The sequence below is a fragment of the Heteronotia binoei genome, chromosome 14, assembly GCF_032191835.1.
Source record: "Heteronotia binoei isolate CCM8104 ecotype False Entrance Well chromosome 14, APGP_CSIRO_Hbin_v1, whole genome shotgun sequence".
In the NCBI taxonomy this organism is placed as follows: domain Eukaryota; kingdom Metazoa; phylum Chordata; class Lepidosauria; order Squamata; family Gekkonidae; genus Heteronotia; species Heteronotia binoei.
This window is the reverse complement of record NC_083236.1, coordinates 27,786,952-27,814,313: the sequence shown is the minus strand read 5'-3', so window position 1 is coordinate 27,814,313 and position 27,362 is coordinate 27,786,952. Positions and strand designations below refer to the sequence as shown.

Below are 27,362 nucleotides of genomic sequence, written 5' to 3'. Positions count from 1 at the left end.
GCTGTCTGACTACGTTGTTTTATACACTACCAGTGTAAGAGTTTATTTGCCAGTACAAAACACCCTGCTCACTGCAAGAGTGAGTCTTGTCGCTTTGTCTGGCCTCAGACAGGCTGTGCTGGCTCCCTTGAAAATATGCACCAGTGACCTTGCACCTGGTTTCTAGCATCCCAAGCTTGCGTTTATTTATTGAGAGCAGAGATCCCCAGTGTGGTACACAGGGCCACTACTGCTAGTCTTGGCTTTTTCTTCCACCTGATCAGAGCCAGGAAGTGCTCCAGAAGATCCAGGAGGCGCATCCCCTTTCTGGCTACAGGGAGCACCCATTTGAACATACGAAGCTGCCTTACACTGCATCCAACCCTTGCTCCATCGACGTCACTATTGTCTACTTGGACTGGCAGCAGCTCTCCAGAGTCTGAGGCAGGAGTCTTTCACGTCACCTTCTACCCAGTCCTTTTAAGTGGAGATGCCGAGGGTTACAGGGGACCTTCCACACGGCGAGCAGATGCTCTACCCCGCTGAGCCACAGCGCCTCCCCAACCCAATTTGGAACCAGCTGGCTCCATCACAGGAAGATGCTCAGCTTGGCATCTCCTGACCCTTTGCGACTGCAGCTATTGTGTAGTGATGCCCATCCTCAAAATTTCTGAGGTGCCCACAGGATCAGCAAGTTTGGGGAGCCCCGATTTAGAGCGTGTGTTAGTATTTTTCCAGACATCTCTCTGCAGCGAGGCTGTGCCCGCTTGTGCTCTGCCAGCCGTTCCTCCAGTGAAGAGGGCACAGGGCCTTGATGCAGGGCAGCGGTCAGCAGCGAGCACCAGCCAGCCCTGCAAAGTGGCACAGGCTGTGTCTTTGGTGCTGCAGAGGCCACAGGCTCAGAGCTCAGCAATCTCCAAGCTGCTGGCCCACAGTAGCCAAGAGCAAAGGATCTCAGCATGCCAAGACAAGGAACCACCCAGGAGGCATTTGTTCAGTCTTGATTTGATTGATTAGCAGGAGTGGAAGCCAGTTACAAGGAGGACAAGCATGAATGGCTGCGGTTTTGGCAGGAACATAGACGTCTGAGCTGTCCAGCTATTCATGGGAGCCTCGCTGGTTCTGGTGGTGCCACTTCTTTCTTCAACCAGGCTCTTGAGCTGCTGAAAGGCACAGGAATCGTTTGCCGGAAGAAAAACTGGCCACCCTGTTCTGTGCAACGGGACCCAGATCCTCTTGAGAGAGCTCCAGCCAAAACGGGAAGGAGACAATGAGGAAGCTGCATTTGGGCCTTCCCCCCACACTCCAAGATGGTTTCATGTGGGTTTTCCCTGCAAGGCAGTTGCAAAACTTGTCTTACAGGAGCTGGGAATCTGTGCCAGCAGCCACCAAAACCCTTGTGTTTTGGATTGGGGATGCGGAAGTGAGAGGAAATCCCTCTTTCAAAATCAAACAATTGAAAAGCCTAGCAAAAGAGCCCTGACCTGGATGGCCCATGTAAGCCTGATCTCAGAAGCTAAGCAGGATCAGCCATGTTTAGTACTTTGATGAGAGACCTTCTAGGAATACCAGCAATCAGGGGGACAGGGGCAGGCTTCATTCAGCCACTTTCCTCAATATCTTCCAGCTGCCAGTAGGGGTCAGTCACCAGTGGTCGACATGACTTCCAGGTGCACTCACAGATGCACGCGCACACATACATTTTAAAAGGCCTAGTAAAAGGGATGGATATGTGTCCCCGCACCACCATCCCCGTGACTGGGGTTTTGGGTGTCCAACTGAAGAAAAGCTTGTATCCAGTCACAGGGGTGGAAATGATGGTGGGGAAGAATAGGGGGCCAGGCTCACAATACAGTAATGCAGCAGTGACTCCAGAGGCAAATATGGAACCAACTGCAGCTCCTTATAAAAGAAAAAGTCTTTCTGTTAAGGTGTATTTGGAGGGGTAGGTGGGATGCTCAAATAAGCAGCCTGTGAAGGGGATGGCAGGCAAAGGTTTTTATCGAGCTCAATGGTTTCTTAGAGATGCTTTGCAAAGAGTAACTGAAGTCTCAACCATGTGTGGATTTATGCCAGCCCACTAATCACTGCACAAGGGTGCTCCTGTTTGAATGTATTGCTTTTTGTGAGACCTTGTGTGTGTGCCACTTCATAACAAAGGACTTGTGACAACCTGTGTTCAGGCTGCAAAAACGTTATGTTCATTATTTATCAGTCATGTTCAGTTGTGTAGTTTTGGAGAAGCAAGTGGGGCTTTCCATATACCAGCTCCTTGTTGATCTCTGGGCTCCCAGTCTTGACATACTTTGGCTCTGTAACTGGAAAAGGGTTGCCAGTCCCTCTTTGTAACAGATCCTTTTACTACCCCCACTGCTCACAGGTGAAGCTGAACAAGCTGGCTTTCCTGAACCAGTTCCACTTTGGCGTCTTCTATGCATTTGTGAAATTGAAGGAGCAAGAATGCCGCAACATCGTGTGGATCGCCGAGTGCATCGCCCAGAGGCACCGGGCAAAGATCGACAACTACATACCCATCTTCTAAAGCCCTTCCTCTCTCTTCCTACCGTGGATTATCCCACCGATTCCTCAACTCCCCATCCGAACCCGTCTCCTCCCACCTCGTGGATCTGGAAGTGGCTTTGGGGAGGGAGCACCAGGCTGGGTCCAAGGGACTCTTTATCACCACACGTTGGGCCCAGCTTGCTCTCTCTCGGGAGAGCCCCCATCCCTCCTCCTCGTCGTACCGTGTCACTGTATGTGCTTGTGTAGATCAGACTAAACCATTCTGTATCTAAAGTTGATCTTTCTGCCCAATGGAGAGGGACTGGCGTGGCACTGCGGGACAGGAGAGGGTCTTCTGAAGTCACCTCGCCTGTGATGTAGGAACACAGCCTGGAGAGTGGGTCTAGCGGCAGCCGTGCGCCACTGCCTGTCTGGAATAGTTGCATTACACAAATTAAACCAGTTTTCTTTCCTGACTCCCTTCTTTTCCCGGGAAGTCTGGGAACGGCAGCTCAGCGAGGACACGTCACGGAAAGCCCTCACAGAACTGCCGTGAGCAGGGCTCTCTCTGCAGGGAACCAGGAGGGTTAAACTGGTTTAAAGCTCTGGGGTTTGTGTTTTTTTTTTTTGTTTGTGGTGTAAACATGGCCTTGGCATCCGTTACCGAACCAGCTCAAGTGAAGCATGCCCATGTTGCCAACAGTCAGCCGGGGTTTATATGCTCTCCTCTCCCTCCATAGTTGGCTTCAAACCATTCCACCTGCTAATTGAGGAAGGAGCTGGCAGGACTTACGGTGATGTAAACACCTCTGCTCAGCCTTCCACCTTTTGGTAGGCATGGCTCATTTCCCAGGAGCCTGGGCAGGAAAGGAGCAATTCTCTTTTCACCTGCCACAGAATGTCTCTGGGACATCATTCCTTTTTCTCTCGTCCTGCTAGCTCAGGATGGAGCAAAGGCCAGGCCGCTCTTTTCCAAGGGAGCCCACAAGCCCATGGCTTCTTTCTCCCCCCCCCCCTCCCCCAGATTCAAAGTCAGGAGGCTAAGCAGCCTCACCCCCAGCAGCTGCCCATAAACTCTCCCCACCTGTACTCCAGGGCCAGACCAGATGACTCAAACAGAGGCTGTGATCTTTTGCAAGCTCTAAAAGCCAGGCCTGTGTCTAGTCTAGCATTCAGCAGAACTCCAGGCCTGTCCTGGCCTAGAAGCAGCCCAAGCCTGGGATGAGGCCTGCTGCCCTCGTGGGCATTTCTGCATCTCTTCTGGAGCAGGTGGCTGGACCATGCACTGCCACTTCTTTGAATTAGGCGGAAGCCCCCCTCCCTCTCAACACACATGCTCTCCCCCACCTTGGGGCCCCGTGCTGTGCATTATGCCAGTCTCTTACTCCACCCCCCCCTTTTTCCAGCCTTGGGCATCTGGAAAGCACTAACTGGCCTTGGCCCCTGACGGTCCCCGTTGTCCCTGGCAGCTGCCTTCTCAGTCCTGCACCTTCTCGGCCCGCCTGGGCGCTCGTCTTGGCCACATCCTTTCTTTGTTGTTTTTTGCCCAGGGAGTTTGCCGTCACTCTGGTTCTCTTGTGTGCACACAACACCTGTTTCCCCACCTCAGCGAGCTGGGGCTGCTGGGGCAATCCTTATTCCGGCTGCCGTGTTGCCCAGAAGAATGCAGTTTGCACCTCTGCCCCGTGTGGGGTTTTTGCGCAGTGGCTGTGCTCCGAGTGTTGTGCTTGCTGTTCTTCATCTTCCGACTGTGACAATAAATTATTTACCAAGAGGATTGCCCGTCTCTTCCACCCTAGGGATAGAAGGCCATTCCTGGCAGCAGGTGAGAGGCCCACCGCTAGGGCCTTTCCTGGCAGGAAAGCACTTTGGACTGCGCGGGCAACGCTGGAAAGCAAAACACAGATCTTCAGCTTATAGAAACCTCCCAAGAGCAGATCAAGATGGATAGCCATGTTGGTGTGTCTGTAGTAGCGGAACTCAAGAGTAAGAACCCAGCAGCACCTTAGAGACTATCAAAATTTGTGGCAGGGTAGGAGCTTTCATGAGTCACTGCTCAGTTTTCCAGATTCCTTCAGATAAGGTGCTTGTGAACTCTTGCTCTTTTCTGTTGCCCCGGAGAGCAGTGAGGGTAGCAGCAACCAGCCTGCTGGCAGAGTGGGGTGGAGATCTTGAAATATGTGCCCTGATACCTGGCAGATGACTCCATGTGGGAGAGATACACTAGAAAGGCAGTCTGGATGTCAGCTCTGGGAAGCCCAGCGTGTACGTGGGTGTTCAGAGCGTGTAGCTCTGACTGGGAGACTAATCCAGGTCAGCAGCTGTATAAATTGGCCAGTGTGTTTCCCAGACACACCAGCACAATAGAAAATATGACTTTCTCCTCTGCCCTGTAAAACAGACTGTAAAGCAAAGTGGTAGAATTCCCGCTGGGGCAGTCTTGTTTGGGGTGTCTCATTGAGCAGTGCATGAGTTGTGGAGGAGCATGTGCACAAAAGTTAGGCAAGGCAAAGTGCACAGAAGTCTGGCAGGAGGGGGAATGGGTGAGAGCTGGTTTGGATCTCCACCCTGTCCTAGAAGCTATCTGGGGCGGTTGCACATTTTCAGCAGAATCTAGTTTACAGGACTGTTGGGATAAAATGGAGAAAGGGAGTGTGCTGTAAGTCTTTTTTTGGTTCCCGCTAAGGAGAAAAGTGGGAGCAGAGTGCTGAACTCGACAGGCCTTCAGTCTGATCCAGCATGACTCTTCCGTTCTTTCAGTTAATAATCAGTAGGTGAGGTCGGTGCAGCTTCCATCGATGAGCAAAGAAAAGTTTGACCTCTGTTTCCCCCAGCCTGGATTCCTGAGTCTTGGGAGGCCCCACCATTTGTGAGTTTGCCAAAAGTAGCAGCTCCCACTGTGTCTGCCTCAGTTCATCCCCGCCAAGGAGAGCAGCCGGAGCCATCTCCCTACGCCCACCTGGGAGAGGGTGCCAGGCTCTGCATCTAGGCTGATCATGTTACAACTCTGAATGGATGCCGGTTCAGGTCTCCAGTCGCCTCCGAGCTCACTCTGGGCCACTGCTGAAGCATTTTGCACTTTCATCCAAGCCCTCCTTACAGGGTGCTTGGGAGGATAAAGCAGAGGAACAGGGAGCATTCCTCAGAAGCATGGTATTCCAAATATGTTTGCTCACCTTTGCTTGATACAGCAGATAGAATGTCCAACTAGGGTTTGGTAGACCGAGCTTTGAATTCCCCTCCCTCTGCCATGTAAGCTCTCTGGATGATCTTAAGTCACCTACTATGTACCTAACCTACAGCTCACAGGGTTGCTGTGCAAGGGAAAATGGAGGGGGGGGGGGAGGATATTGTAAATGGCTTTGGATCCTGACTGGGAAGAAAAGCAGAGTGTACATCTCTGAAGTAGTTTTCCTTCATACCTTTGGCGGTAATGTAGAGACACTTCAGTCCTCTCCCCCAACACAGAATCTATGAATAAATAAATCGGTGGCCTGACTGAGGAGCAGAAAGAACAAGTCTGGAATAGGAGAGACCATAACTGGGATATTATCTTATAAATCAATAAAAGCAAGACACGGAAGGAGAAACGTCACACACCAATTTGTACTTCTGTCAGGTCTTTGGGGCCAGGCCAGGTGTGTGGATTGGGTTAAATATTCCCCCTCCCCATGCAGAGGTTTTGGTCAAGTGAAGAATTTGGCAGCGGGAATGACTGGGGAAGTGGAGAATCTTCCAGGATTGAAGCCCCCTTCCACCCCACCCCCGCATTTCCCCCAGCTTTTAAGCATCCATCTTCAAGGCAAACTGGAACAGAATGAATCCCACCCCAGCCTCCTGCAGGGAGCTCTTTCTACACTGGCTTTGTCAGAGAACTGGGCAGGTTTGGTGGCGCTCTCAGTTCCCCTGGTTGAGCACAAAGAAGGCTGCATAATCCCACCTGTGGGGTTTTCCAATAAGTATCAGTTTGGGCTACAGGACACTAGGCTGTTTGTCGCAAAGACCTGCCCCCCAGTGAGAAATCCCTTTTAAAAATTATTTTGCCCATTTGTTTTCATCTTGGCATCCCCCCCCCCCCCCAGAAACTTAGGGTGGTATACAAAGAGTTTTCTCCTACTTGATTATCCCACTAGACCAGGGGTGGCCAACGGTAGCTCTCCAGATGTTTTTTTGCCTACAACTCCCATCAGCCCCAGCCATTGGCCATGCTGGCTGAGGCTGATGGGAGTTGTAGGCAAAAAAACATCTGGAGAGCTACCGTTGTCCACCCCTGCACTAGACCGTTGAGGTAGGACAGGCTGACTGCCTACCATCACCCCTTTCCAGCCAAGTGGGATTTTGATCCTGCTGCTTTGACAGCAGAAACTTTGTGAGGTAGCAGGGCAGCTCAGACACTGAGCTGTGCAGCAGGTTTTTACTCAGCATCAAATCTGCAGGCTTTCTAAGCCAGACACCCTCATCACAACTCCCCAAGAGATGCAGCCAAAGTAGAAATAACTTATTTTTATTTCATTTTTCCTGTGATGATGGCGGCCGTCAGCATGAGAGTCCCTGCCCGTTGCTGGAGGTGATACGGCCTTCTTGGCTCAGCTCCTGCGTGCCACTGAGACTCTGAGGAAAGGGTAGGAGGGCTTGCATAGTGCTCCCCCAGCAGCAGCAAAGATATGGTAGGAAATGTCTGTCGTCTCTTTGGAGGGGGGCTGGGCAGTGACCGCGATCACGGGTCTCTGAGCAGCAAGGGAAGGTTGGTTTGACTTTAGTCCGAGTTTACAGAGGTATATCACACGGTTGAGGTGTAAGAGAGAAGCCAGTTGGGGAAGAGAAAGCCAAGGATGGAGAGCCCTCCCCACCTAATTCTTCCAGACCATCTGTACCACTCCCACTGAGCTGGCTGCAGGGTCCCCCCCCCCCAGCATCTTCTGAGAACTTTGGTTTGTGCACCGTGGGAAAGAAAGAGATGAGGGCATTCTCCTTGCCTCCCAAAATAAATCCAAACCCTGATGGAAGGACAACCATCGGGGCTTGCTGGGAAGGGCCCCCGCACACGATCCAAAAGGATATCTTTTCAGAGTATTACATTCCACTGGGGGCTTGTTTGGTAGCAGGAGGGATGATGGGGAGGCGTCTCTCTTGGTTCCTTGTGTCAGGGTACCAAAACGAGCGTCAGTCGGCGTGGGGTGTGTTACTCTGCTTCAGCTGCAGGGCCTTAGGCAGCTTGGGCTTGATGAAAAAGGTTCTCAGCAAGAAGTCGCGGACGGTGTTGGGCAAATAGTGGTGGGTGAAGTACATTGGCCAAAGACCTCTGCCGGGGTAGTATTTCGCAAGAGGCTGAGGAGAAAGGAGACCTTCGGTTATGCTGTTCACCACTGGGCTGACATCCTCTACAGCCATCTTCATGAAAATGACAAACTCCTTGTTGATCTCCTCGATGTATTCTTCGCCGTAGTCTTCCAGCAAGTCAGGAGGTAGAGCCGCCAGCAGCTGATGTTTCTTTCCCTTCCAGAACTCGGGATCGCAAGTACTTCCTGCATAGGATTGGGGAGAGAGGAGAATCCTTTAGGCGCTCCATCGCAAAGCACCCACCATGCCAGAAGCATCCCTGCAAGCTTGTGTCATGTTTGTGCTTGACATGGAATCGGGAACTTTTGGCAAGAATCAGCCTAAAGTAATCTTTTAAGTCCCATTTTTATGCAAGTTCCTAGTCCTTATGATAGTGGGCAGAAGCTTCGGCAGTTAGCCAAGGGGGTATGGTTGGCTCTTAAATTGTTCACACCAGACAGATCTTGCAAACAGAAGAAGCAGATCTGAGTCACCTGCCTGATATTATCAGGACAAAAGATTAACTAGGATCTAGGAATGATTCACAAGCCACGCTGGGGAGAAGGCCCAGTGATCTTGCCACATGGTGGCGTTCAACACACAAGGAATGAGGCTAAAGAACTAACAGTATCTTTCTCAATCTGCTCTTAAAGCAGGCATAACGTAATAGACAGGCAGAACTGGAAAGCTGTTGGCTTGAATCTCACCTCTGCTATGAGCTCCTCTCCTTCCCTCACTTGCAGAGATGAAGATACCTGCAGGCAGTGCCAGATAAACCCTGTGGAGGCCCCTAGGCAGTTGAAATCTTGGGGGGCCCCTCACAAATTATCTCAAGAGGCTGAGCACCCACCCCACTGCAGCCTGCAGGCGCCTTCTCAAAAGCCCCTTTGACAAAGCTGCGGGGGAGAGGCAGAGAGAGGCAAACTTGGCGACAAAGCCAGCAGCAGCCACACCAGGCAAGTTAGGCAAAGAGCGGCTCAGTTGCTGGCTGCTTGTGCAGGCTGGGAGCGCTGCAAGCAGGGAGGAAAGCCAGCCCAGGGGCCCTAAAAGCATGGGGGCCCATAGGCCAGTGCCTACTTGGCCTAATTGTTAACCTGGTTCTGCTTGCAGGACTGGCATAAAGGGGTACCACAAGAAAACAGGGACGGGACATAGTTTGGATGCTGGGAGTGTCCTTTACATATTGTCCTTGTGAGAGGACAGGGGTGGTGTTTACCCATTTAGAGAAGCACTGGAAGGCCGCAGAGCATCTCAGTCTTGTGGGTTCTGCATTTCAAGGAAACAGGAAGGGGAAACTTTCCCAACCTGAGTGAGTCCTCAGCAGGGAGCAGAGACTCTTGTTCAAGGTAAAGGCTGTTAAGCAGACTTCTGGGGCGGGGGCAAAGGTATAATGCTTTCTTGTCCCTCTTTTCCCAGCCCACGTGGTCCTGATCTTACCGGTTTTGAAATACCCGGGATAGATGATGCTCACTTTGACGCCCCAGGATTTAAGTTCACTCCGGAAGGTTTCCATAAGGAGGCTAAGTGCAGCTTTGGAGGTCCCATAGGCTGCTAAGCAGGGAAATGGCATATGACCTGTGGGGAAAGGGAATGGAGAGGCAGAGTGGTTGCTATCAGCCAGAAGTGTTGGAGGGGAACATATAGCACCACATCTCAAAAGGGCATCTAGTCCACTCCTAAAGTAATAGGAAATCACAGCTGTTGTGCAAAATGCCAGCGAGTCCAGAGGGACAGCCAGGTTGGTCTATTGTAACAAAAGAAAACAGAAGTGGCACCTTTTAATGACTAGCAGCAGGGCTTTTTTGTAGCATATTAGGCCATACACCCCTGCTATAGCCAATCCTCCTGGAGCTTACAGTAAGCCTTCTACTAAGAGTTCTGTAAGCTCTTAGAGGATTGGCCACATCAGGGCTGCGTGGCCTAATATGCAAGAATTCCTGCTACAAAAAAAGCCTAGCAGTATTTATTCCAGTGTGAGCCTTCACAAGCCAGTGTTCACTTCCTCACATGAAATGAAAAGAAAATTGTTTCCTTATTTTTGTTTCCCCCCCTTCTGTAATTCTCTGCATAAAAAAAATGAGGAAAATGATTTTATTTAATTGCATCTGAGGAAGGAAGCTCTGATTCAACAGAAAAGGTAAAGGTAGTTCCCTGTGCAAGCACCAATTGTTTCCGACTCTGGGGTGACGTCGCATCACATGTCTTCACAGCAGACTTTTTTACAGGGTGGTTTGCCATTGCCTTCCCCAGTCATCTACACTTTCCCCCCAGCAAGCTGGATACTCATTTTACCGACCTCGGAAGGATGGAAGGCTGAGTCAACCTGGAGCTGGCTACCTGAACCCAGCTTCCACTGGGATCAAACTCAGGTCGTGAGCAGAGCTTAGGACTGCAGTACTGCAGCTTTACCACTCTGCGCCAGAAGCTCGTTTTAAAATAAATACTCTTAGCTCATGTTAAAACAAATACTCTGAGTCGTTAAGGTGCTACCAGACTTCTATTTTGTTTTATTTTTATTTCAAACTGACTCCAAATTTCTGGAAAAAAACAAATGCCATCATCTGTTAGTAGGAACGGAGATGAAATATTCCTGCCGCCCCGTCCTATCTCTAGGCACCTTGTTCATTGACATCTGTCCATTTTCATCATGGAAGCAGCTTTGGTATCAAGAGCCTCTGAGGAGCTGCAGCCTTACCTGCTGGGCTGCTGACTGTCACTATCCTTCCCTGCGATGCACGCAACAAAGACAACAGCCCTTTGGTCAGCTCCAGAGCCCCGAAGAAGTTCACCTCCATGCAAGCGCGGAAGTTGTGAAGCGGAATCAAGTCAGCATCAGCAACGACATCGTTGAATCCGGCATTATTCACCAGGCCCCAGAGCCCTGTGATCCAGGAGAGAAGAGGGCAAACATGGACACATGAAGCTCCTCCACTGCCCTTGAGTCTATGCAAGTCTGTCTTGTCTGAACTGACCAACAGTGGCTGTGCAGGGTCGCAGCAGGCAGAGGACTTTCCCATCACCTCCTACCCCATCCTTTTAACTGGAACTGCCTGGGGATTCAAGCAGGGGGCCTTCTGCATGCAAGGCACATGGTCCCTGGGCATTGTGGCTAGCTAGTGTCCACCTTGGTGTGAGTAAAGGTCCCCCAAAGGACCCTACATTCAGCCAGTCAACATCTCCTAGTAATCCCTGGCCCGAAAGATGTATGTCTAGGTTCAACTAGGGCCAGGCGTTTCTGACCCTGGCCACAGGCTGCTGGAATGAGTTCCCAATAGAGATCAGGGCCCTGTGGGATCTTTCACAATTCCACAGGGCCTGTAATTCTGCCAGGCTTTTGGTTGAGGCACCAGACATCCAATACTACGCAGCCTCTCCTGCTCAAACCCCTTTCCAATTGCCAAATTGGTTTCTCTAACTGTTATTGGCGGGGAGCTAGTTAACCAGGAACCCTTGGGCCTGATTATATCTGAGTATCCACAACTCTGACACAGACCCGGGGTACTGTGTTTCTTAGATTGCCGTCTTAATTGTTTTTCTGATTGGAATGGGTGTTAAGATTTTACTGTTGGATGTTGATGTTGGATGTTGTAACCCGCCCTGAGCCCATCCGAGGGGAGGGCAGGATAGAAGTAAAACAAAATAAATGAATAAATCAGGGAAATGATTGTTGCTAGTACTTCGAAGTGAAGCCAAAAGCATCCTCCTCTGATGGCAGAGTTTGCCGCTACATGGCAGGTGTGGATGTGCCAGCAGAGGTGGGGAGGAGCTGTGGCCTCAGTGGGACACCCCCATTTCAAGTTAATATAGGTAACCAGCAGGAGGAACTCATTTGCATATTAGGCCATGCACCCTGATGTCACCATTGTTTCATACAGGGCTTTTTTGTAGAAAAAGCCCAGCAGAACTCATTTGCATATTGGGCCACACCCCCTGACGCCAAGCCAGCCAGAACTGCATTCCTGTGTGTTCCTGCTAAAAAAAAAATCTCTGGGTACCAGGCCTATATTGGGTGCTACAGGAGTCAGGTTAATGTTTTCCTCTGGCTTATCATGAACAGAAAGTGATCTCTGTGCCAACTGATACCAATGCGGAAACAGGGTTTGCAAGGGGGTCGGGAGCTAGGTGCGGGGAGTCAAAGCAACAGGCCTCAGAGTGCACATTTATGCTTCAGTCATCTGGTGCAAGCCCCCCGTTTCCATGGCAGTGTACATGCGTGCACACACATTTCCAAATGGAATGGCCAATTCACAGCATTGCGTAAAGCTACAGCCGTGTTGATGTATTCCGCTATGTTTAAAGGTACAAAAATGCACTCTTCAAATTTCTGGGAAAACTTTTTGTGCAATTTGCTCCATCTGAAGCCCAAGTTCAGAGAGTCACTCTTCCTAAACCCAAGGGCCCCCCTGCAGGTATACTGTACAGGGTGCGCGTTGAGCAGACTTGGTACGAACTACATAACAAATACTGAACACGGAGTTAAGCTTCTGATACTCTAAGACCATGGATGCTAAAATTCACTCTGAATGTAAATTGCCACCTTCCTGTTTTTGAGATCTTTGCTTTACAGACACCTACCAGTAACTTCATAATCTGCAACTCAAGGAAATGCCAGATTCAGCCCCAGAGTTCAAAAGAGAAGGATTTGATCATTGCACCCCTCTCCCCGCCCCTTTCCCCAGTTCTAGTTTGCCTCCAGGCATGCCCAGGTGAGTGCAGAGGGGTTTACCTGTCCTCTCCGTCTGAGCCTTTATAAAGTTCAGGGTTTTCTGGATGTCCTCCGGTTTCATCAGGTCCATTTCCAGCAGGGTCAGCTGGGATGAGCAGTTCTGCCTCAGCTCTTGTGCCCCGGGGCTGTTTATGTCCAGTACGCTGGCATAGACCTTAAGTCCCAGGGAGTCAAGGTAAGAGGCTGTCTCTTTCCCAAAGCCAGAATCACACCCTAGAAAACAAGAAGGAAAAGGAAAAAAGTTGGTGGGGGGGGGGGGGGAACCAGCCAGAACCAGTGATGGGGCAGATGATCTACTTGCCCTCTGGCTTGTCCATAACCAGGGAAGAACAGTAATAATAGTCCTACTACATAAGGTTGTTGTTTGTGGATATGAAAACTTTTTTAAAAAGTCTTGATCCAGTACTGTTGTGCCCCACTTGAACTTTAAAGGAGTTTAAAAAGTGCTTAATTTAGGCTGGATTGTACTCAGAAGTTACACTGCAAAGTAAGTATGCAGAATACATGACAGATTTTGATACCGCAAATCTCATTACATATGGTTGCAAAAAAGACAGAAAATGTATTTGTCCAAAGTCTTCACAGTTCTCAGCACATTCTGGGTTTTCTGCCAATTACATAAAAGAAGAATTTAAATAAGCACCAGCACCCAAGCTTAGAAAGAATCTGATTCTGTGTCATACAAAATTGGCTCTCCAGTTGTATCATTTTCAGAGTTTTTAAAAATTTCTTTGTTTATAAAGGCCAAGGCATTATTAAACACACGCACACACTCAACACATATAAAAAGGATGTGAAATTAAAATCTCACCACAGACCAATTGATCAGGAAATAGTGTTCAAGCGTTTACATAACTGCAGTAATGGACAAAAATGCAATTCCAGTAGTCCAAAACAAAATGAAAGAATCCTGGAAGATCTTGATTATCAAAACTCACCAAGTACCTCCTGTTGTTAAATACGTTTCCTTCTTTGGGCCTTGCATGTAAACAGTTTCCCCTTTAAAGAGGATCACTTGTTTAAAAGAGACCGCCCTGCCTATTTCTCTGAAACCAAAAAGCTAAACCATCTCAGCTGTCTCTGTTTCCTGAGTGTTGCTGATGACAGGCTGCACAATAAGTGAACTAGGGAACTATCAATCACAACTTCAGGCTTCTGGCCAAACTGTTCAGTGAGTTAACCTTTCTGGGCCATTGCAACATTTCAGCAAGAGATGGCTGGAAGAAACTTCTCGGAACCCTAAGACCAAAATGCTGGAGACCAGCGCTCACTTTCGTAGCAGGAGCTCCTTTGCATATTAGACCACACACCCCTGATGTAGCCAATCCTCCAAGAGCTTACAGAACTTACTGTAAGCTCTTGGAGGACTGGCTACATCAGGGAGGTGTGGCCTAATATGCAAATGAGTTCCTGCTACAAAATGAGCCTTGGGGGAAGCAAATCAGAGTTTCTGCAGCATTCAGTCCTAATGCTACTAGACCTTTGTTCCCTTTGTAGGTCTAATTTATCATTCAGTTGTTCTTGCAAGTAACTCTTCAGGCTGGTCAGAAATGCTCATTGGTTCTGGATTATTTAATCTAAATATTTCTGTGCTTCATTCCAGTTTCTGCCAAATCCATTCCTTTTCGATTCAGTCGGCGGCGGGGACATCTCATTTTTAAGAAAATCTAAAACATTTGGCGGTGGAAAGTGCCATCAAGTCACAGCCGACTTCTGGTGAGCCTGCAGGGTTCTTAAGGCAAGAGACAAACACAGGTGGTCTGCCATTGCTTACCTCTGCATCGTGACCCTGGACTTCCACGGTGGTCTCCCCCCCTCCAAGTATTAGCCAGGGCCAACCCTGCTCAGCTTCCAAAATCTGACAAGTGCAGGCTTGCTTGGGCCACCAGCTCAGGTTCAAAAGGATCTAACTTTTTTTTGTTTAATAACCTATTCTGGATATATAATTTCATAAAGGAAAAAAAAATCACTACTTCAGTTTTCAAGAAGACCCTCCTCACCATCAGCATCAACATCAAAGGTCCAATCATTGATTGTAATGTTTAGGACAGGGGTGGCCAAACTGTGGCTCGGGAGCCACATGTAGCTCTGTCATACATACTGTGTGGCCCTCAAAGCCCCCACTGCCTTGTTAGCCAGCTTCTCTCTTTAAATCACTTCTCCAAGTCAAGCCAGCTGGCAGCTTGGGAAATGCATTTAAAGTTGCTTTCTTTTCCTTCCAATCTCCCCCATCAATTTGCCTTCCTTCCTACCTATGTGGCTCTTACATTAAGCAAGTTTGGCCACCCCTGGTTTAGGATTTCATAATTCAGTAGTTAAGAGCAAAGCTGCTATTCATCCGCTTCTCAGGTTCAAGGGTCTGTATCCTGCCTGTCCAGTAGATATCCATGGCGTTAGGCACAGCTGCCACCCACAGAGGGGAAAAACAGGACATCAGAGATCTAATAAGCCCATTTTAAGGCTATATTCTCTTGCTTCTCCTACAGCAAATAACCACATGTAGGAAAACTCAGGCAAGAAATGCTTAACATGAATGACTGAAATGCACAAGGAGAAAGGAAGCTATGAAGTAGGAAAGACCTAAGGGGGATCTAACTTGGCCCAATCTGAAAAAGCATAAAATGGGCATCAAGGGCTTTGTCACAGATGGAGAGTTATTAGGAAAATAGTAAATAATACGTTTTCTGTTTGGTGTAATCAGACATGATGAAAAAACCAGATCTCAGCTCGCATTGAGGCTTAGCAAGGGCAGCAAGTCAGGCACGGTGGCACCACGGTGGCTTTCTCACTGTTTGTGTTGAAGCACATTCATGATTAGCATTCTCCTGGATGAAGAAAAATGTAATTTCTACTAACTGGTACTTACTAGCAGGGAGGGTTGAGTGGGTGGGTAGGTGGGCTAAAGTGCTGCGTCTTTGTTGAATTTGTTGAAGATCAGGGCGGTCTGCAAGAGAATGTGCCATTCTTGCCACCATTCCCTCCAAGGGCCACGCGCAATTGTAACTACTTTACGAAATACTTCCTATAAGAGTCATCCGAGGGCAACTCCTATTGTATAGATACTTTACATTTCCTAACCGAGATTACAAATGAACTCCCGTTTTGTTTAAAGGAACAGGCGTGGTGCCAGATCCCTATGTTCCAATGGAGAGCTGGGAGCGGCTGCTGGAGTAGAAATGTCTCTTGAGAGCAAACCATCTCCTGTGCAGAAAAAGCAGAGGTCTCCCTCCCAAAGAGGTGGTACAAGTCAGCAAGCAAGAGTGCTCAGAGCCCCTTGGAATGGCTAATGGCAGAAACTGTTTGGCCACCCCTGGTTTAGGATCCTCACATCCCTCCAGGCTGGATTCTCCACACACCCCCACCCCCGCTTCTTTGATCTTCTGCCTTGCAACCTGAGGACATGACCTTGCTTCTGCAGTTTATTAGGTCATGTCGCTGCTGTTTATATGCCTTGTCAAAGGGAACAAAACACAGGTTTATCTGGAAACCCATCACATGAAAGTTGCTTTAAAAATAGCCTCTGTTGACCAGCCCAGAGTTGCTGCTCCATTAACTTTGCCAGTTTGAGGCAGGTGTTGGCTGCTGGACCCAGAATCTCCCACATTCATCCGTTCCAGATCACAACGCTCAGGAGCCTTTGGACACACACCCGGGAAGGGCGGGGGGCTTAGCAAAGATCCGGCCCAAGCAGATAAGCTGGCAAGCAGGTTGGCTCTTCTGAGCCTCAGTCGCTTCTCCCATCGACCCCGCACCTTCCTCTGATGTTCACTGTTGCTGCCAGTGGCATGCTCTTCAAATGAAACGCAGGTGGAGAAATACATGTGCACAAAGCCAGGGTATCATAAGAAAGCATAGAGGCCTGGCATGATGTTCTGGTAGCCCCTGTGAGGCAATGGCCTCCAGTGCATGAGTACAAGAGGCGGGACTAACCAGAATGCAAAGGTAGCTGCCTAGACTGGTATGCAGGCAGCAGACGTATAGATCATTTCCTCACGTGCACACACTCTTGATCCAGAAGCTAGATTTTGGACTGAAGACTCTGCTATCCTTACCAATCAAACAGTCTATAATCCCTTAGGTATTGATAATTCTGCCTAAAGGAGGAGCATGCCAATGCATCTAATGAAGTGACTCATGAAAGTGTCCACTAGAATATATTCAGTTAGTCTTTCACATACTGCAGGACTCCAGTTTCACTTGAATTCTTGCATGCACAAGTGGGAAGGTGTAGACACTGGACAATTATGCACAGGTGTTTTCCCATGCATTTACCATGTATGTTCGTCAGGTTTTCTTTGTTGTTCTGCACTGATTTTCCTCTCTTCAGCATTCAGTTCACTTTCTGGTTGTTGTTTCTCCAGGTTCTCTGAGAGTGCTTTTGTGCCAATTTCCACCTTGTTTTGCTTCCAAGCTGAAGGTAATTTAAAAATGTACAAATTCGCTTGGATCCCCCTCCACCCTTTTGCCATCCCATGAAGGTCACTCCCCCACCCACATGTTGCCAACAGTCACAGCTTGCAATGCCTGTGTCAGTGGATTCCACAGTAGCATTGTACACACTCAACATGTTCCCCCATATTATTGTAAGATCATGTGGCTATTTCCCATTTTTCACAGTGGCCAATAACACAGCAGAGAATCCCCTCATGTGTGGCAATACAGAAAATGGGTCTTCACAGGGGCTTGTCAGTTTCAAAAAAAAAGTCTGGTTAGTTTCAGTATTGCTCCCCCACCCCCACCCCTTTGCCTGCCTTCCTTTCTGTTCCCTTTCACTCAAGGAACTAATGCTAAAACGCAGTGCAAAACCTGAACCGCGTGGATTGAAATGGAGGGTGCTTGCCGGACACTATTGCACAACTGCGATAGGGCAATTGTGTAAATTTTAAAAAACTTTGGTCGCCATCTCCAACACATCTCAAGTGACGTTCTGCCTCGATTTAGAAAAGCATGGGGTTTTAAAATTGTAGCTGCAGAATAAATACACCGGAGGAAAAAGAACGGTGCATAAGGTGGGCACACAATCCAAAATCAAGATTAAAGGTTTCTTGCTCTGAAAATCTGCAGGTAGATGTACACGCAACAATGAGCCACTTATGCAAAGAAACACATAACTGCTGCAGTTTAACAAAAGTGAACGAGACAAACCCAAAGAGGCAAAAATAATCAGCCGTTGAGTTGTTGAATGAGAAGACAATGGAGTCATGCACAATTGTACACAGGAGGGGAGGAGCAACAGACAGCACTGCAGCCAAAGGAGCCACTGGCTGCTGCCATTTTCTATCCCTTTGGCACAGATGGAGGCAGGGTTAACCCAAAAGTTTTTGGTGTCCTAGTCAAAATGGTTTCTTCTCCATTACAGCATGGGGAAGCAGCTGTCCCATCACAGGGAAACTGCCCCTCACAGGCTGTGGCTTGCCACAGTGCCAGGTGTCCCAAGGGAGAAAGTCCAGAAAAGGGCAACTAGAATGATTAAAGGGCTGGAGCACTTTCCCTATGAAGAAAGGTTAAAACGCTTGGGGCTCTTTAGCTTGGAGAAACGTCGACTGAGGGGTGACATGATAGAGGTTTACAAGATAATGCATGGGATGGAGAAAGTAGAGAAAGAAGTACTTTTCTCCCTTTCTCACAATACAAGAACTCGTGGGCATTCGATGAAATTGCTGAGCAGACAGGTTAAAACGGATAAAAGGAAGTACTTCTTCACCCAAAGGGTGATTAACATGTGGAATTCACTGCCACAGAAGGTGGTGGCGGCCACAAGCATAGCCACCTTCAAGAGGGGTTTAGATAAAAATATGGAGCAGAGGTCCATCAGTGGCTATTAGCCACAGTGTGGGTGTATATATAAAATTTTTTGCCACTGTGTGACACAGAGTGTTGGACTGGATGGGCCGTTGGCCTGATCCAGCATGGCTTCTCTTATGTTTTCTTAAGGGAGGGGGAATGGCGTTGGAAAAGGGCTGCCCCCCACGACTGCTCACTGGAGCTGAGGAAGCCAGCTGCCACTTGGTGCAGCAGACCTCCAGTGCTACAGACTCCCCAGAGCAGTAGATCCCAGTGGGAAATGGCTGGCTTAGCTGCCCCCTGCACCTCTGGTGGCCTAGGCAAACACCTAGGTGTGCTGAATGGATGGGCCAGTCCTGGTGATGGAAACTCCAACACAAACCTGGATTCCAAGAGCAGGCTGGCCCAGCCCTTTAATTTACCAGCAATTTCCCTTTCTCACACACACACACATCTGGCTGCCACAATGGCCTCTCTAGATAATAAATGTCGCTGACTGTGTTTGAGCTGCAGCTCTGTCATCACATTCTATTAAATGTTCTTAAGTGTATGTAGGTATTGGCAACTGTTCGGTCAGTTTACTAACAAACTCTCTTTTGGAAGCCAAAGGTAGAGATGGAAGAGGTGGAGGAGGAGGAGTTATATCTTGCCCGTCACTTGGAGTCTCAGAGAAGCTTACAATCTTCTTTCCCTTCCTCTCCCACAACAGGTAACCTGTGAGGTAGGTAGGGCTGAGAGAGCTCTTTTGGGGACTGCTCTTGAGAGAGCAGCTCTTCCAAGAACTGTGACTGAACCAAGGTCACTCCAGCAGGTGCACGAAGAGGAGTGGGGAATCAAGCCCGGTTCTCCCAGGTTAGAGTCTGCACACTTAACCACTACACCAAACTGGCTCTCTCCTAGTGTGAGAACAGGTGCCCTACAGGTGCAACCACAGCAGCCTCTTCCTTTTCACCTACTTGAGGATTTGCGTTACTTGGATCTCACTCTGCTGCATTGCCCACCACCACCACCAAAATCCAAAGTGACTGCCAGGTTTGCTTGTGCAATTGGCTCACCCAGGCTTGTGCTCAGTGCCAAAGGGAGAGTCTTCCCCCCAGTCCTAGTCAGGCTTGTGGACGCTTTCGGCAGTGGGAATCACTCTCTGTCCCACCTTGTCTCCTTCCGCCCAAGCAGAGCACGGGCCTCCCTGCAGCTGAGCAAATCTCCCTAAGGCAGGTTGGTAGCGTGTCTCAAGGCAAGAAAGAGCTGCTAGAGTGCACAAGTGAGCAAGAGAAAGGAATGAAAACAAACACCCCACCCACCCCCAGCCAAGGGTACACGCTGTTCTCTTCCCTTCTGATGGCCTGGCTGATAGCTTCCATTCCCAGAGATTACAGACCTCGTCAGGTTTATGGCAACATTAACCATTAACAGTGACGCACCGAGAGTCAGAGAAGGAAGACAGACAACCCGACTATGCAGGCTGCACACATATCCACATGCACACACCCTGCGTTGCCTCCCACAGCGGCGGGTAAAGATCCTACCACTTCTCCTTAGTTCAGGATTCGCACCTGGGCTGGATGAAAGCAGCCAGACCCTTTGCTTTTGAACTTTGATTTTGAACCTCCACAACTGGGTCAAGTGGCCAGAGCTCCCTTTATTTTTTTCTTAAGTTCAACTCAAGCAGGATGCAGAAGCCAATGATAAAGCTACACAAGCTCAGATGTTATGTGGAAGTCAACCAGGGATGGGATGTTAAGAACAGTCTTGGAGCAAGCTTAGCTAAGCGGCCCCTGAAGGAACAAGGAGACGGCCGTTGTTCTGATGGCTACAGCTGGAGTTGAGCAGCCTGTGTGGTGTTGCCTGCCCCGCAAGGGCTCAGCTCGTTCTTGGCTGCTCCTGACCATCCAGGGAACTTCCCCAGTTAGACTGAAGAGCCCATCTGTCTCCAGAAATCAGCCAACAGGGAAAGGAGAGTCAAGATGGAAGACACTTTGGCAGTGGCTGGGGGAAGAGGCAACTTTTGTCTTGGTGTGTTTTGTGATCTTCTCGCTCTCTCTGCACTCAAGAGACAGTTGTGAGAAAGGAACACAGCAATCTTGAGAGGTGCTTTTTAACAAATGGCACAATTTCGATTTTTTTTTTAAAGAGAGAGAGAGAGAAAATAATTGATGAACGCTGTTCCTTTTGCCCAGTTTTTTATACAACTCAGAAAGCACATCCAGAAATTAAGAAAGTGCAAAAGTGGGAGAGATCCTTACGCAGAGAGTAAACCAAAGGCCTGCTGCTCATTTAGAATAGGTGAACAGTCTGCATTATCATTCCGTCATGCTTTCTATGAAGCCCCCCCCCCCCGTTTGGGCACAATTTGGAAATTTTAGCAGGTTCAAAAACACCTAAAGTGACCAGGCTTTTTTATCTGGCAAGGCCAGATAGATCATTTGCTCTCAATAATGGAACAGCTACAATGACTTTCCTGTCTTTTTCAAGGGCAAGTTCAAGGCTTGCTCTAGTCTTTTAAAACCCAAACCAGTTAGAGCAGGGGTGTCAAACATGCAGCCCAGAGACTGAATCAGGCCCGTGGAGGGCTCCTATCAGGCTCCTGATCAACTGGCTGTCATCTGCTATCTTCTCCCTCTCTCTTGCTTCCTTCTGCATCACAGCTTGCTTTGCCAGGCTTGCTCTGTCACACAGGAGCTACAGAGCAAAACCTCTATTTTCTCCATTGGCTGAGGCTCCTCCGTTGAGGAGGAGGGGGGAGGATAGCTTGTTTTGCCAGGCTCTCTCAATTGCACAGCAGAGCTACTGAGCCAAGCCTCTCTTCCTTCTATTGGCTGAGGTTCCTCCCCCTCCTGGTCCCCTGGGGAAGCAAGGAAAAGGCCAGAGTTTCCTTTGCCCAGTTCCCTGGATCCCATGGGAGAAATACAAAGAAGTCACCTTTAAGATCATTGGGTGCTAATATTTTAAGCATGTTTTATTTTAAGGTGTGTTTTTTTGTGCGTTTGTATGTGCCCTTTACAAAGTTTATATCTCTGCTACCTAATCTTACATAGGTGCACATTGTCTGGCCCGACATGGCCCGGCCAGGTCTCATTTATGTCAGTTCCGGCCCTCATAACAAATGAGTTCGACACCCCTGAAGGTAGGGCATCTTAGCGAGCATTTACTGCCATGGTGCTTTCCAGGTTCAGAGAGAGGGTTATCAGTCTCCAGGTGGGGCTTGAGATATTCCAGCACCACAACTGATCTCCAGACAACAAAGATTAGTTCCCCTGGAAGAAATGCCTACTTCAGAGGGTGGATTGTATAGTGTTACATCTTGGTGAGGTCCCCCCCTACCCCCAAACCCTGCCCTCCTCCCAAATCTCCAAGAACCACCCAGCCCACGGTTGGCACTCAATTCTGAGATAAACTAATGAGACACTGCATCGGTTTCCATTATGCAAGGAAGACAGGCCAGACAAAGCAGGGCCTTTTTAGTCGTAGCCCCTGAGCTGTGAGGAGCACTCTTCTTCAAGAGACCTGAACATGTAAAGTAGACTGAGACAGAGCACTTCACTGTCTATCATGGTCATTCTTGTCTACACTGATCAGCAAGCTTTCTCATCAGCTGCTACCTTTTTAACGAGAGATGTCAAGGACAGATCCTGGGACATTCTGCATGCCAAGTAGGTGCTCTGTCACTGAGCCTGTGCCTTGTCCACATCTTCCCCATCTTTCCAAAAGCATTTAAACACATTTTTATTTGGAAAGACCTTTAAAATCAACGTCTTTTAGGCCCTGACTACTCATCTTTTTAACTGCAGCCATTACTGGATGATATCGATTTTATAACATTGTATAATGTTTAGTTAAAATTTTATTGTTCTTAATCTTTAAGCTCCTTTTAAATGGGAGGAAAATAGCAAATAAATAAAACAAGTTATCTGGCCGTATTTCTAAAACTGTGACTGCATGGATCTCTTGTCCTAAGCAAAGACACAGGGTTGGATCCAGCCAGCTTTTCTGCCAGTGAAAAACAGACCCTGCAAAAAAATCTTATTGGGGGGTGGGGAGGCTCATTGGACCTGCATGGACAAAAGTCAGGTGACCTGGGCGGGGTGGGGTGGGGAGAGAGGCTGTAGTGCAAAGTGGAGTGATAGTGGGAAAAGCTGGTTTAATTCAGCCAGGGTTGCCAACTCTGTGTTGGAAAATACCTGGAGACTTTGGGAATGAATCCAGAAGAGGGGGGGGGGATTGGGAGGGGGGGTCTCAGAATGGTCCAATGTCATAGAGTCCACCCTTCAAAGCAGCCATTTTCTCTAGAGGAGCTGATCTCTGCCAGCTGGAGACCACTTGTAAAAGCAGGAGATCTCCAGGCCCCACCTGGAGGCTGACGACCCTAAATCCAGCCCATAGACTTTTGTGCTTCTCATATTCAGGGCTTCAGTCCCTAAACCCTGTTCTAAAAGCCACAGCGCATACCACGATATGGTATATGAAGAACACATAAAGCAAAGTGTCTCTGAGCATTCACAGAGTGCAGTTCTACCTCCAGGAAGCAACTGTCACCAGTGATTTTTCCATTCAACCACAAAACTCATGGAGTAGCACCAGACCACTTACTGTCTCTTGTAGCCTACGTCACAGGTAGCGTTGTCAACTCTGACCTAGGAAATTCTTGGAGATTTTAACACACATGAAGCTGCCTTCTACTGAATCAGACCTTTGGCTCATCAAAATCAGAACTGTCTAACCAGACCAGCAGTGACTCTCCAGGACCTCAGGCTGAGGTCTTTCACATCATCTCTCCACCTGATCCTTTTAACTGGAGCTGCTGGGGATTGAACCTGGGACCTTCTGTATGTCAAGCAGATGCTCTGCCAGTGAGCCACAGCCCCTCCCCTCAGTTTGGGGGCAGAGTTGTGGAGGGGGGAATTTGGTTAGGGGTTTCAAATAGAATCTCATACAGTTTTCTCTGTATGCACTGCTTCTCCAGGGGAACTTATTGCTATAGTCTGGAGATCAGTTATAATTCCAGGAGAACTCTAGGTCATCAGCCATTTTCTCCAGGTGCACTGATCTCTGTCATGTGGTGGTTAATGGTGGGAGATCTCCAGCTACCACCTGAAAGTTGACAGCCTCACCCCTGTCTTGAACCAGGTAGCAGTGGCTTGCAACTCCTCCAATAGGACAAATTTGAAGCCTTTCTCTGGCCTAAAGAGCCTTCCAAAGCTTATACTCATCTAGGCAGAGCACAAGCCAATCTTTTTAGTACAAACTTGTGAAGCAGGAAGTGATGTCATTTGGTGGTGGAAAGTGCCACTGAATTGCAGTCAACAAAGAAATGGACAAGCAAAGGTGGTTTCCCATCTGCATGGCAACCTTCAACCTCCTGCAAGGTCTCTCATCCATAGACCAGGTAGGGTTGATCCTGCTTAGCTTCCAAGAACAAAATCAGGCAAGCCTGGGCTTTCCCGGTCATATCCCATAATCTCTTACACAGCACCACAGCATGGGCTCTCAAGACACAGAGGTCCCCTCCAGATATCAATGTGGAAAGCAGCTGTCAGCCATCCGAAGGTGGTGGACAGGCACAAGCCACGAGGATTGGCAACAACCCACCAAGCAATTCTCCTGCACAAGCTCCAGAGAAAAGTGTAACTTCTCCCCCTACTCATTTAAATGAAGCCTGAGCAGAACTTCCCACTGGGAGACAGACTGAATGAGGAAGTTCAAGCTCTCCTGTCCCACACGCAAAAAAGAACAAACCCAGCCCTCCTTGAGAGAAGTGCCTGCCCAACTGCAAAGAGCATTTCTGAAATACAAACACCTGAATTGCCCTAGCCAGAGAGCAGTGCTAAGTTGCCACCACAGGGAATCCAGACATTCTGCAGATGCCCCGCATAGCTGGTCCAGCAACCCCCAGAGCTGCTGAGGGTTGTCAACCTCCAGGTGGTGGCTGGAGAACTCCCAGACTTACAGCTGATCTCCAGATGGTGTAGGTCAGTTCCCCTGGAGGAAATGGCAGCTTTGAAGGGTGGACTTTAGGCCACCACTTCCTTGTTGAGCTCCCTCCCCAAACTACCCCTTCCCCAGGCTGTGCTCCCAAATCTCCAGGAATTTCCCAACCCTGAGTTGGCAGCTGTAAGAGGATTCCAGTGTCCAGGAAACTGCCTGTTTGATGGGCTGGATTGAGACTGGCAAGAGAGATTTCACACAGAGAGACAGCCAACATAGTGGCGTTACCTGAGAAACTATTTATTGCCTCTTAAGAACCGTGATGCAGCAACTTTCAAAATGCAGGAACTTTCTAGTGTGCCACATACAGAGGCTTTTTTTGTAGAAAAAGCCTAGCAGGAACTCATTTGCATATTAGGCCACACCCCCTGCTGCCAAACCAGCCAGAACTGCGTTCCCATGAGTTCCTGCTCAAAAAAAGCCCAGAGCATACAAAATTAATCAGATACCTCATAGAGTGCACAGTAGTTCTATAGAGGATATATCCTGGTTGCCAGTCAAGGCCTGTAAAGAAGGTGGTCGGCATACAACACTGACCAAAAGACATGGTTGAAACGCTTGGGACTCTTTAGCTTGGAGAAACGTCGACTGCGGGGTGACATGATAGAGGTTTACAAGATTATGCATGGGATGGAGAAAGAGAAAGAAGTACTTTTTTCCCTTTCTCACAATACAAGAACTCGTGGGCATTCGATGAAATTGCTGAGCAGTGGGGTTAAAATGGATAAAAGGAAGTACTTCTTCACCCAAAGGGTGATTAACATGTGGAATTCACTGCCACAGGAGGTGGTGGCAGCCACAAGTATAGCCACCTTCCAGAGGGGTTTAGATAAAAATATGGAGCACAGGTCCATCAATGGCTATTAGCCACAGTGTGTGTGTATATATAAAATTTTTTGCCACTGTGTGACAGAGTGTTGGACTGGATGGGCCGTTGGCCTGATCCAACATGGCTTCTCTTATGTTGTTACAAGCGAAGCCTTTTTTGTCCACCTTTTGTCCACCATAGCAGCCAATGTAGATGTTAATTTGACGTGACTAACATCTGTCGTGTTTGTCAAAACCCAGCCCCTCATCGACAGCAAGCACGAATTTTGCCTGTCTTTGAGAACACGAAGCCCCAGACTATTCTGGCACCTCTTCAACTGACAATCTGTATATTATCAGGGGGTGAGTGCGGTTCTAGGCATACCACGTTAAGGATACCTCTGGAGCCTGGCAACTGATGTTTAGGCTTAGAGAGCTAGTATTCCTGGACTTGGAAAAATATAAACTGTTTTCCAGGGAAGAGTTCCTCAGTGAATTCACTCTTGCTTGAAAAACACAGCACTTCTGTTAGATTGGGGAGGGAAAAAAACCCTTATGAGATGCTAAGCCAAAGCAGGGGTATTACAGCCCGGGGCTTTTTTTTGTGAGTAGCAACACAGTTCCAGCTGGCTTGGGGTCAGGGGTGTGTGGCCTAATATGCAAATGAGTCCCTGCTGGCCTTTTTTGGTAGAAATTTTTTTGCTACAGCCAGTTCAGAGCTAACAGTAAACAGGCCCAGTCTCACTTTAAAATTCTGCCACAGCAACCCCACTTCAGTTGGCTTAGTATCCTGACCTTCCAGTCTCCTTCCCTTCTCTTTCCTCCCTCAAGCCACCCACAGCATCCACCTGGGGACAGGCTTCCAGCAGAGGGTCCGGGCAGGGGCCTTCCCACCCTGCTCTCCAACAGCAGGTGCAGCAGCCTAATCCAGGAGGTGCTTTGCATGAGTGTCGTGATTGTGGCCCATCCCTGGAAAGGTGCATGCGTAGGCTGGGACACTTTTACGATGCCAACAAATCAAGTGCTATTTTGCATTAGCTCTCCACAACATTCGGTAGCAAAACAGTCATAAATGTGTTTGGTAAATCGACTTTCTCATGGGAGGAAAAAGCTGTCCATTCCAAACACTCTGGACTGCACACATCCTGCCTCGGCAGCTACAATTGGCATTTACAATGTTTGCTGAGGAGTTACTGATAAACAGGTTTTGCTTTCTCTGAATCCCAATGCGGACCTTCTCACTCACCTGTCCCCAAGCACTAAGCCAAGGTGTTCCCACTGACGCCCAGCCACTAACATCTCTCCATAAATGACTCCGTGTGACAGTTACAGCCAGGAGGCCAAAGTGTTTCCAAAGTTGGGATAACAAAAATAAACCTGACGTGAAATTGGAATAATAAAAGATACATTAGTTGTGGTGGCTGTCGTTCAAACACAGGAGCTATCCTGATCTAACTGGGCATTTCTTTTTTTCTTTAACCATGGAGACCAGGATGATGTACACAGTTCTCTCCCCTCCTTTCTGTTTTACACACACAATTTCCCTGTGAGGTAGGTTAGAGGGAAAGTGTGTGACTAGCTCAAGGCCACCCAGCAAGCTTTCGCGGCTGAGGGGAAATTAGAATCCAGGTCTCCTAAATCCTAGTCTAACATGCTAACCTCTGTGCCGCACTGGCTGTCTGAGGGCTGGGGGAAATGGTTAGAGGTGAGTAGAATAGACTGCAGGTAGGAATGCCATTTTCAAATGCTGCTGGCAGGTTAAAAAAAAAACAGTAAGAAGATATGGTACTTGCTATACTGATATAGCATTAAAATGCTATTAACAGGGGATATTAACTTTTTTTGTGCCGTGGCCCTTCGGCAATCTGGTGAAGCCTGTGGACCCCTTCTCAGGATAATGTTTTTAAATACATAAAATACAGAGGATTACAACAGAAACCAATTACATTCAAATACAGTTATCAAAACACTTTTTAAAAAACACTACTGTGGAGATAGACCATGACGAGAAGCCATGTTAGCCGGTAACAGTAGAAAAGAGTCCAGTAGCACCGAAAAGACTAACAAAATTTGTGGCAGGACATGAGCTTTCTTGAGTCACCACTCCAGGTTTCTTCAGGTATTTGCAGAAGTGAGCAGTATCTCACAGAAGCTCATACCCTGCCACAAATTGTGTTAAAGGCGCTACTGGACTCTTGCTCTTTTCTACTACTATTGTGGTTTAAGAGGTGCAGCAGTTAAAGAGCAGCAGACTGTAATCTGG

General features: G+C 48.4%; 2 protein-coding genes across 2 annotated transcripts in view; one reads left to right on the top strand and one right to left on the bottom strand.

The window, feature by feature from the left end:
- ATP6V0D1 (ATPase H+ transporting V0 subunit d1) overlaps window positions 1-4,258 on the top strand; it is a 43,262-nt gene extending 39,004 nt beyond the window's left edge. Inside the window, exon 8 of the mRNA XM_060253955.1 lies at window positions 2,360-4,258. Within this exon, the coding sequence (XP_060109938.1) occupies window positions 2,360-2,521 (162 nt within the window). The 3' untranslated portion in view covers window positions 2,522-4,258. The remainder of the gene's footprint in view (window positions 1-2,359) is intronic.
- A 2,706-nt stretch (window positions 4,259-6,964) lies between these two features.
- Window positions 6,965-27,362, bottom strand: part of HSD11B2 (hydroxysteroid 11-beta dehydrogenase 2) — an 80,216-nt gene continuing 59,818 nt past the window's right edge. The window contains exons 2-5 of the mRNA XM_060254346.1: window positions 12,527-12,739; window positions 10,496-10,681; window positions 9,238-9,375; window positions 6,965-8,006 (exon numbers count right to left, since the gene is read on the bottom strand). Of these exons, the coding sequence (XP_060110329.1) occupies window positions 7,645-8,006; window positions 9,238-9,375; window positions 10,496-10,681; window positions 12,527-12,739 (899 nt within the window). The 3' untranslated portion in view covers window positions 6,965-7,644. The remainder of the gene's footprint in view (window positions 8,007-9,237; window positions 9,376-10,495; window positions 10,682-12,526; window positions 12,740-27,362) is intronic.